Below are 12,183 nucleotides of genomic sequence, written 5' to 3' on the forward strand. Positions count from 1 at the left end.
TGGCACTGCAGGCAGAGGCAGGGTGGTGTGGAGGCTCCTTCTATCCATCCTGCCCGGGTTTTTTCACCAAAGATGATCAAGGTATCTTGATGTCATCCTCAGCGAGCAGGACCTTCTTTGTTCAAAGCAGCACCCAGTAATTTAGGAGACAAAGAGGAGGAGCCGGGGAGAGATGAAGGGAGGCCCCTCTTCCTCCGGCTCAACCGCACCATCTCTTAGTCACGTGCCAACCCAGGGAGTCTGACTCATAACACCGCCGTCTGCAGGCCCCTTCATAGAGGTGTGCCCCGGTGCAGTGTACTGGCTGCACCGCCGCTAGTGCCCCCTATGGGGTCTATTTACTAAGCAGTGTTAGGAGACAGAGTGAAAAGTGATAAGAAAGTGATAAGGTGCCTGCCAATCAGCTCCCAACTGTCATTTTTCAAACAAAGCCTGTGAGATGACAGTTGGGAGCTGATTGGTTGGTACCTTATCACTTTTCACTCTGTCTCCTAACACTGCTTAGTAAATAGACCCCTATGTCTGGTACTATGTATAAATTAGGCAGTAAATCAGGAATAGTTACTGTTCTATTAGTATTACTATAGACTTTCCTCCTTATTTACACACAGATCCTACAAACATGGTACATTATCACCTCTGTTGTTCTCGAACATTGGTAATCTGGGAATGGGGGACTAAATCTGCGACATACACAGGTGAAAAGCCAGCAATCAACTTCATATATGATCTTTTATTTACTTTAAAGTGGACTCAATCTGTAGTGTGAATAGAGACTTGTTACCCACCAAACTTTAGCACTACCTGAGAATAATACAGGATAATTATGACCTGCCCTCTTAAATAATCCATTTGCTTACAGTGCATGAAGAGAAGTAGAATACCTTACAGGGCAGATTACTCATGTACAAACTCTTTATTCATGATTATCAAATCACTTAACATGAGTGAACAGGCTGTAATATGGGATAGTCACATAAAGCTTAACCTGCGCTTTAGAGAAACTGCCTAGGAAAAGATTTTCCAATGGGCGCCCCAGCCGCTGCAGGCAGCCGTTTCTCTACAAACTCCTTTCTACAAAGCTTCTCTCTCTTAATAAAGGAATCTATACCCAGGGGCAAGGCTGTGGCACCCTGGGGGCGTAATCACTTCATAATGGGAGTGGCCATGCCCTTGGAGGTGTGTTTAGCCATTCTGAAGTGTTAGATCACCCTACACGCCTGCAGAAAACCCATGCAGTAGACTAGATGGACTCACCTTCCCTGCTATCTGATGTTCAATAACAAATTTTATTTAGCCCCACAAAAAATAAAAAAAACACAATTGCATGTAGATGCCAAGAAAAGCACATCATTCATACATTAAAATATATTTATTTGCTGTAATGCAAGACCAGTGTAATTTCCTTGGTAGAATAGTTTTATCCTTACATATAAACATTTCCACTGTAAGGGCTCAATTCAGTATTCCCAAATGTGCTTTCTATCCGCAAGCGGATCAGTCCTAAGGGGTCTATGTACTAAGCCTTGGAGAGAGATAAATTAGACAGCGATAAAGGACCAATCAGCTCAAGTCATTGTCATGAGCTGATTGGTTGGTCCTTTATCTCCATCCCTTCTCTCTCTCTCTCTCTCTCTCTCTCTCTAAGGCTTAGTACATAGTCCTAAAAAAACTAAATTTGAAAAGCTACCAGAATAAATACATGGTTACTAGGAGAATTTGAAGAATAAAAATAAAAAAAATTAAAAACACTATCAATTTCAGCTTTTATGTAACAAATAAAAAAGTTGATTATTAATTGCTAAAATAATTTATTTAAAAAAATAAAATAACACACACACACACACAACGTTCTTACTCTGACATTTCACTGCAATGTTCTTCAAGAGTAAAACGTGATGGAGAAATGCAAAAAAAAAAAAAAAAAAATCACATGCAAGTGTCACTACGACACACAGGAGGAAGAATTATAAGTGCTAAATTTTTTATTTTTCTTATTTTCAGTTTATTCCACAGGAGGCAGCAAATATTTCATCAAGAACTATATTAATAAACTTTAGCCTTCAGTGGATTTCTCCCTACTTCCCCCAATCCAAGGTTAGCCACAACATAGAATTTCTCCCTCGTAAACAACTGCTAGTAAGACAGAGACCATATGCTGGGCAGGTTTGGTTATTTCAGGTACATCAGCAGGCTCAGTAATGCACAGCATATTTTATTACCAAGAGAAAAAAAGTATCTTAATCTACTGTATATTCAACAAATAAGGGGTGTAAAACAAAAGGAAGCAACTGGCCATTATATATGAGCAAAGGACACAAGTGCCATCTGGACTCATTTGCTAGACAACAAGAAATAAAGCACAACCTAATAAAATATAAAAATAGTAATGTGAGAAGATAAAGTATAAGATAATAAAAAAAATAGAGATCGGACTTCGATACAACATTTGGAAAGCATGTATTGTATACTTAAGGGGCCTGTCCATTAGACCACTTTTAAAATGATCCGATCAAAACCAGGAGGTTTTGGACGCATCGTTCAGAAAGTCGTCTAATGGATAGCCGGCAAGGACCAGCGATGTGTGTGCACGCTGAGTCCTTGCCGACCCCACTATCTGCCGAACATGCTGGTCAACCGGACGACGCTCGTCAGGTTCCACATGTTCGCAGATAGGGAGGTCGGTTTCCTGCACTGAATGACATTCAGTGAACTCCGTTCAGTGCGGGCACCGCACCCGGCGACCTGAAGGACTGAACGCTAGACGTTCAGTTTTTCAGGTCGCGTAATGGATAGGCACCTTAAACCATCAGCTACCTTCATGGTGACTTTGCTAATCAGAGTCTCCCAACTCCAATAATGTAAATAAGAATAGTAATAATGGACTGCAAGCATGCGAACGTAAACACGGGAGACACCTGCAGACTACGCAGCCTTCCAATAAGGTAAAAAAAAAAAAAAAAAAATCTCATGGGACACGTTCCCAAAGCAATGCCAGAACTTTATGCTAGATAGAAAACTAAAGCTCATTTCAAACGTGCATTTTAGCACACTATAACAGCAAAGATTCTGTACAGATGCCTTTATTAAAGTCAGTAGATCTAGAGAGGTGGGGAGTCAGTAAGGTGGATAGCATGCCTACCAACATTTATATGGTACCAATTGGGACAGGCTGAGCGCAAGAGAAGGAAATGTGGCCATGCTACAGTACTTGGGGCATGCCGTGTGCCATCCTCAGGGCACGTGCCCAGTACCATGGATTACCTGCACTGCCTGTTCACACCAGCTGCTGGTATGCGCTGTTGGTTCATTTGGGAACATACAGTATCTCCAAAATTAAGACAACAGTTGGGCCAATTGTGAATTATGACATAGATATACACAGTGCTTTGTTGTGGGGGTACAAGGTACCAGCACTTTTTGTTTGGGGTAACATTTAATTTTTATAACTAGTTCCAGAAACAGGAAAAGTCAGCGACATTATTTCAGGAATGAATACAATAAGCATCTGTACACTTACCAAGAGTATGAAAGCCGCTATAATCTTATAACTTTAGGTGACCACCGGCAGCTTCCATAGAAAAAAGCGCTGTGTATACAGAAGCCAAATCAATTTAAAAAGATTGCCAGTTACTTCCATATTTGGACATATTGAATGAAAGATGTTAATTATAATTTACATGATGATACCCTATAAACAAAGATAAAAAAAAAATAATAAATACTATAAAGAAGTAGAACGACCATAAAACCAGCCTTGGATCCTACCCCCCACCTCAGGCATTGTAGCACGTCATTAAATGACACTAATATCCCCAAGCACACCCCTGACTTCTATCATACCCCATGTTTTTGCGACTCGCTTGTGTCTCATAACCCCCATTTCTGTTTGTCTCCTTCATCTGCCATATTTGTATTCCTGCATCCGGTGTTTTATGCGTGCCCTCCCCGTCCTTCTGCTGCACGTAAAAATATTAAAAAAAATGCACGTAAAAATATAAAAAAAATGTAATTACATTTTTTTTAATAAATCTCTATTCATTAAAAAAAAAAAAAAAAAAAATATGATACATATATACACACACACTTATTTTTTTAATATTATTATTTTTTTTAATCCGAAGAAATTTTTTTTTTTTTTTTTTGTAAATGATACCAATCGAACAGCACACACAGATAGTGCCCTTGCTCTCCTATTATAGAGGCCCCACCCCAGGAACTTTGTAATAATTTTACTGGAAGAGTGACATCAACAAAATCACCCGATGTTTCCATTTAGACCTTAATAGCAGCACTGGACCTTTGGTGTATTCAGGGAGACAAAATACCAGAGCTAAGCATGGTCATGTTTTACTCAAGCTATAGTTGGACATATGCTTAAAAGTGCACTTGTCTCCTATGTGAGTGCAGTCAGGAACTAGTGACATCACCAAGACACTTCATGACCAACAGCAATGTGCAAATTCGCAGCTTAATTTTGCACGATTTCGGTGGAACATTCCGTTTAACAAAGGACCAGATTGAATTGATACAATATTTGAGCTTTGGTTTACCACGCCTCACAGCAGCATTACATACAATAATTGTAATTTCATGGGACGAACAGGGCTGGATGACAACAGAACCAGTGCAGAGTGTAGACGTAAAGATCTCTTAAAACAAACAGACAAAATGATTTTGCAACAATGGAACGGTTAGTCCAATATCATGAACCCACGGGTGATTTGCTCATCTCTATCATTTGAACATTACAGAATTCTTTTAACCTCCATCGCATCCACTGGGAGATCATGGGATCAACCTGTCTCATCATGTATTAAATACCGTACTACTTCCTCAAATCACCACTGAGCCTGACCACCTCCAGAGGTTCTCTCCGAAATATGCTACTGTGCAAATATAATGATCAAACACCGGCCCAGCAGCTGGATTTCTGACATAACCACATGGGCCGGTGACCCTTCACTTCAGTGACAAGTTGACCGCTAAACTCTCTTGCAGCAAATCTATGCTGGATCTACAAATCATCGGCGGTTACAGGAAAGGTTAATGATAGTGTTCCAGACCACAAACACACAACTGCATAGATCATTACCAGTTTAAACTGTATTAATGTTCACAATTTTAATATTTAATATTATGCTGGTTTTATCCTCAATAGGTTTCCCTACAACATCCTGTGAAGGATTATTTTGATTTTCTTTTCATCTGGAAAACGTGTATTAATGTTTGGCTTTTTTTTTTTTTTGCAAAGCATGATTGAATTAACTGTACAACTTTAAGGATCTACATGTTTCCAGTGTACTATAGGTCACAAATTGCATAACATCACTGTAAGTATAAATTTATATCATTAACATTATTATTAGCTCTACAACCTTGACCCCAAAAGCATATCAACCCTGCTATTTTTATTAGCCTACATACCGGTTTTATGTTTTCAATGTTTAAAGCTTCACAATACTCCAATACAAGATCACTCCTAAACATTTATCCAAATACATCACCCAAATGAAGATTAAAATAACCATAATGAAGTTGGCTTGTTAGGGACTTTAATACAGACATACTGTACATGACAAAAAGTTATAAGGTAAGGAAAAAGTGCTTATAATAAAAAAAAAATATATATATATATATATATATATATATATATATATATATATATATATAATATACACACACACACACACATACTACGATCCCGCAGGATGGCACTCATTAGACTTCCATCAGTAAAAAGGTCCTTTATTATTCCAATGTTTCGAGGTTTCCCCGTTATTTGGAGTTTGCTGACTCTGGAAGGGCACCTTAGCAAGTGACATATACCCTGAATGTGTGTGCCGGGCTATTGGTGTATGTATGTATGTATGTATGTATGTATGTATGTATATGTGGGCCCCTCTTACATACACACACACACACACATATATATATATAAATATATATTATATTATATATTTTTTTAAGCAATATTAGATCTACCAATGAGATACACATCATCAATTCAGACATGTGTGTCAGCAGGGCAAGAAGGGGGCCAGTCCCAGGTGTCAGGAAGAGTTTGGGCATTTTCAGCTGTGAGAGATTTTGCTGGTCCACCATTACGGACCTGTGCCAACATTCCAAAAACTGTTCCCTCATTATTGACCTGCACCAAAATTCCAAAAACGGTTTGCCCATTACTGACCTGCGCCAACATTCTGCAGGAGACTAAAAGGACTAGAAGAGTGAGAAGAGCTCAATGTAGGCACAACTCTGTCTATTATATCACCTCATTTAGTTATAAAAAAAAAAAAAAAAAAGGATTTTGAACAGAACCCACATAACACAAGATTTTAAAGTCTAAAAATGTTTGTTTTTTGTTAGTTTAATAAAACCAATCCATATTTGAACTCTGGGTACTGGCAAAAAAAAACAAAAAAAACAGCTAAACGTATATACTTACATGTGAACATGAGGGGGCTGGAATCTGCTTTGGTTAATGTTGTAATGCGTGAAGGCCTGGGTGGGATTGGAACTGTATTCGTCCACCGTCACTGTCACTTTGCCTTGCGAGGGAATTCCATGAGCCATCCTTCCTCCTTATAGACATGAGCAATTCACAGTGTACAGGAACAGAGGAGGGGAGTGAGCATCATGTGTCCGCCAACTGCGAGCCCCGGAGATACGTTCATTAACACTGGGGTTGCCTGCGTGGGTGCCGGAAAAAAAAAATGTTATGGACTATATTTATCCTGATAGTGTTACATTAATCTGCCAACATATTACTAAGCAATACCTAGAATGGTAATAATGTAAAATGGAAACCAGTGATTATGTGCTAGACACCCAGCCCATGCACGCTGCCTTCTCCCTTCCCATTGAGGTTCCACATCTAACATTTTGTCATGATATGCAAAACTGCATTAATGTTCATTCTAGAACCCTGCACCTGCCACAACCCGCGCAGTTCCTCTTTCCTGCCTGGGGTGTCGCTCTCTGCTCTGGTGCTTCTAGCACACTCATCTGATGCAACAAACTGCTGAGATACAGACCAGAGTGCGCTGAAAGCACCAGATCAGAGAGCGACACCCCCCAGGAAGGAAAGAAGAACTGCACGGGTTGTGGCAGGTGCTAGAATGAAGACTATTATATAACAGATCTATATAAATGGTTGTTATATCATACAAAAACCTCACGTATCATAGACTGCCAGCCTCCAGTGTCCAAGTGACTGTTCCACTTTGAAGTATTACATTAGAAAAAAATAAAGTTGAACGCAGCACTTGATGATATTTATAAGCACGATGCACATTTTGAATTCATCGTCATCCCAAACACGCAGCTCTAATTACAGATATTGAGACATAAGAGATAAAGCCCAACTGCCATCAGTCCAATTACCAGTCGCACAAAAAGGTCAAATGTTTTTATTCATGTGCAATCCGCCTGCCTCTGAACTGGGTAATCATCACAAAGATGACATTTATCAAGTCAATTATTCCACATTACATATTTTTCATGGATCAGCTGACTGCTTGGAAAAATTAAAAGATATCTCTGTAAAAGCAGAGCGTCAAAATAAGAGAAGATATCGGATATAAATTATTAGGTATATTGTAGAAGTGTGAAAACTGAGACCAGGGGGTGGCAATAATAATTAGGCAAACTGAGGCGCTGAGTTTTTGGAAATTGTGTACTGGGAAATATTATTCTAACTTATCTTTTAGCTAAACTGTAAATTAACATTACATATATTAATCTTATAGACACTATAACCAGAAAAATGTTAAGTTGATTATATACCCTACGCAAAGCGATAATGAACTTGAAAATGACTAAAACGTACACAATATGGGAAGTTCTGCCATGTAACTGCAACAGAACAGGGTTTTTTGTCATAGGCTGTACAATCATATTTTTATAATTACTACAGAAGCGACAAGGCACACCAAGACCAGTGGTCGGGGAACAGGGGTAAATTACCCCACATGGGGTAAAACTGAAATTCCTGGGGGTAATGGACGGACAGCCGGGCATGCATATGAATCATTGCATGCCCGGCTGTCCGTCCATTACTCCCAGGAATGGAGGTCACTGGCGCCAGGTGCAGCGACGCACACGCTGCACCCTGCGTCAGTGACTTCCAGCCCGGCACCGCAGGGAGGCTCTAAGCTGGACGCCCTCTGAGTTGTTATTACCAGCGGGCGCCGGCTCCTTCCCTGCAGCGCCGTGCTAGCCGGAGGCTGGAGTGCTCTTCTGAACTCCAGCTTCCGGCTCTCTCCATGCGCACTATGGGAGAGATGTCATGACGTCTCTCCCATAGTTCCAAGGAGCAGCCGGGCGGACAGGACGGCGGCAGATGCAGGAGCGGGGATTAAGGTAAGTGTTTATTTTTTATACAATCGGCACTACAGTGGCGTAACTATGGGGGCACTGCTACAGGGGCATCATATCCCCCATATAATGCCCCAGTTACAGTGCCCCCATAGTTATGCCACTGTAGTGCCGATTGTATAAAAAATAAAACTACTACAGGGACATTATATGGGGGCACTGATACAGGGACATTATATGGGGGCACTGATACAGGGGCATAACTATGGGGGCATAACTATGAGGGCACAACTATGAGGGCACTGCTACAGGGGCATAACTATGGGGGCACTACTATAGGATTTCCTTCCTTTCAAATCAAGGGGGTAACGTCGGCGTATCTACATATATTTTGGGGTAAAAGGTAAAAAAGTTCCCTGACCCCTAAATTAGACGTTATTTTGAACGATTTGGCCGATTCCTACGAATCTGAACGTCAAATCGATGAAATCGTCAACTGTGTACGCACTATGCGCGCTCCCGTGGCGTCATTCATCGCATCTCCAGATCTTTTGTACATGCAGGAAGATCTGTCACTCTCGTTAACGATTCCCCGAAGATCTGCAGTGTGTACGCACTACCAGACGATATGGTTATATTATATAGTTAACGATGTAACCAAACGATGCAAGATATTTTGTTCGGCCGTTTCTTAGATTGCACAGTGTGTATGCACTATAGATATGCCCAGCTATATACTTGCTGCTGGTGCGTCAAATCACAACATGCATAGCGCGAGACGCGCATCCGCGAGTGGATATATACGCACGCACCTCCATAGGAATGCATGGTGCCATCGAAGTGACCGCGCGATAGTGTACCGTAGCATGGCATGATGCGTGCGCACATTTGTGGTGCGATCAGCCACGATGTAACAGGGCGCATCTGTATATCGCTTGCCCGGGAGTTCAAGGGATATAGTCAACAACTTTGCAAAGTAACAAGTAACTAGTGCGTAGCTAGCCATAGATACAACTAAAGCGGTTTTCCACCATCACATAACTTTATTGACTTGTACAATTTCATGATTCACTACACGGATTCCTTTAACTTTCTAGCTACATTATGTTTTTTGTTTCTTTTTTTCTTCTCAGCATAATACTCTTTAATCCAGTCAGATATTTATCTATCCTCAGATATGACGGAGCTGATTTCCAGATACAGCTGACTCTATTAAGCAATACTGGGCAGATCAGTTCTGTGTCATATCCAATGGGAAGGGAAAAAAAAAAAAAAAAAACTCTGCTGGAATAATGCACAGGTTTAAAAATTACAGGATCTGGCATCTAGATTACGATCTAAACTCTCACAGAACAATGTTCTGATGATTAAAGCTCACTCAGGCGAATCGGTCAGGGATCACTCACGTACAGTATCACTGGAGTAGTTTGGTAAATTTTATACTAAAAACTGTATAACCTTTCGTCTTCCTCGGGTAGCTCTCTCCCTGTTGTGGACTCTATACAAACCTTTTTAACCAGCTGTCATCTACCTAAATAATCCTCCTCAGCCCTTGAATACTTAAGTGTTGGAATTGAGGCGCAGGAGATCTCGCAAGTGATCAAGAAACTTAAGGCCAATAAAGCCCCTGGCCTAGACAGCTTTATGGCCACTTATTATAAAAGTCTTTTAACTCCTAACTTTCCCCCTATCTTGCTGAGGTGTTTAGCGGCGTGATGTCCGGAGGTTCTTTCTCCAAGGAGGCTCTTGAGGCTAGGATTATTGTTATTCCCAAAGAGGGAAAAGACCACTCCAATTGTGCTCATTACAGACCCATCTCGCTGTTGAACACTGATGTTAAGAGTTATGCAAAAATACTTGTCAACCACCTGAACTCAGTATTGCCCAGCTTGGTCCATAATGATCAAGTTGGCTTTATCGGGGAGACAGGCCAGGGACAATACCAGGCGAGTTATTGATCTCATTCACTCCATCAACTCTGCCCACACTCCAGCCCTGGTGCTTTCCCTAGACGCTGAGAAGGCCTTTGACCGGATATGCTGGCCCTTCATGCTCCAAACATTGAGGGCCTTTGGCTTAGGTGGTGATTTTCTCCAAGGCATCCAGGCCCTATACTCTACCCCTTCAGCTATGGTCTCCGTGAATGATCTTCTCTTGTCCCTTTTTTCTTATAACCAATGGCCTCAGTCCCCTGATCTTTGCTTTGGCTATTGAACCCCTTGCAGCTCAAATCCGCCTTGACTCGGATATTAAGTGTACCTCATTCGGAAAGGCAGAATATATATAAAAAAAAAAGAAAAATTTTAAAAAAAGTGTCCCTTTTTGCCAATGATGTTCTCCTAACTCCAGCTGCTCCTCATATGTCTCTTCTGAAACTCGATCAGATCTTGGCTAAATACGGCTCACTTTCGGGCTACAAGATCAACTTTTTTAAAACAGTCTCTCACACAATATCTCACCTATGGCCTTGGATCTCCTGCGTCACAATTATAACTTTGCCTGGCGCTCCCTATTCTAAAAACAATTAAACTGGACCTCCTCCGATGGCAAGATCTAATAATTTCCTGGGCAGGATAGTGGCAGTTAAGATGAAATTTATGCCTAGAATAGTCTACCTCTTCCAGACCCTCCCTGTTGTCCCTAAATTAGCTTTATTAGTGGGTTGTCCAATTTGTATGGACATCCAAACCTCCCCGTATCAGTTTTCTCACTCTCCAACGCCCTACTACATATGGTGGCAACGGGATTCCTGATGTTAACCTTTATTACTACGCTACCCATCTAAGTCAGGCAATAGCCTGGTTTGCATCTTCCCAGACACCTAGGTGGGTGGAAGTTGAAGCTAATTCGTGTGAAATCCCCTTTATGTTTGCTATTGTAGGATTGGCTACATCTGACAGACCCCAGTCTGCTCGCTCATACCAGTTTATTTTACATGCTCCGTTTGGGATCAGTGTAAATTTCAGTACAACATTACCTCCTATCCACCCCCATTACTCCTATGTGGTTCAATCCAGCATTCTCCCCGGGTTTCAACCTCTCTCGCTTTTCCTTAATGTATTAAGTGTGGAAGTTAGGGCGGTTAGGTCTGATATCCTCGATCCAGGTGGGTGCACCTCTCTGGGTTCCTTACAGAATAAACTCGGCGTACCTTCTATCAACACTTTTGCACACATTCAAGTTCGTCACTTCATTAACTGCCTCGCCCTTAATTCAACTGATAGATCTTTAACATCAGTCTTTGTGTCTCCGCAATCCTCTCATGAACGTTATCATATCTGTAATTTGTAACCTTTTGCTCCATGTTAAACCACCGGACACGCCAAGCCATGAACATTAGTGGGATAAAGATCCAGGGAGTCCACCTGCTGAGGACACATGGTCTTTGGTGTGGGAGAGAGTATCTAAGTCCTCTATTTCCTCTTTAATCAAGGAGAATGCCTACAAGTTTTATTATAGATGGTACCTGCCTGTTTGCACAGAATGTATCATTTAGCCTCTGACTGTTGTTGGAGAGGTTGTGGCGAGATTGGTACTTACTTACATATATGGTGGTCGTGCTCTAAAATAGCCCAATTCTGGGATGGGGTTACTAGTCTCCTATCAGAAGTTCTTAAAGTACCACTGTAAGTCTCCCTGGTCTTTCCTCCTTGGCTGTCCACTTGAGGGCCTTAACAAACATGCTGATAAGCTCTCTTCACATATATTAAATGTAGCCCGATGTCTAATTGCAAGGCACTGGTAGGGTATTGACCCTCCTTCTCACCAACAACTTATAAATACAATTTGGTATGTGGCGGCCATGGAGAAAATATTATCTCATCTCCACAATACCTCTCAAGTTTCTCATGGTTTGTTGTGACT

General features: G+C 41.2%; 1 protein-coding gene across 3 annotated transcripts in view; it reads right to left on the reverse strand.

Moving 5' to 3' along the window:
- MPPED2 (metallophosphoesterase domain containing 2) overlaps nt 1–12,183 on the reverse strand; it is a 170,636-nt gene that overhangs the window by 141,416 nt on the left and 17,037 nt on the right. For all 3 annotated transcript variants that reach the window (XM_088470481.1, XM_088470483.1, XM_088470482.1), the window contains exon 2: nt 6,449–6,692. In XM_088470481.1, the coding sequence (XP_088326607.1) occupies nt 6,449–6,576 (128 nt within the window). In that variant the 5' untranslated portion in view covers nt 6,577–6,692. The remainder of the gene's footprint in view (nt 1–6,448; nt 6,693–12,183) is intronic.

Source organism: Taudactylus pleione, unplaced genomic scaffold, assembly GCF_031769625.1.
Source record: "Taudactylus pleione unplaced genomic scaffold, aTauple2 ptg000100l, whole genome shotgun sequence".
NCBI lineage: Eukaryota > Metazoa > Chordata > Amphibia > Anura > Myobatrachidae > Taudactylus > Taudactylus pleione.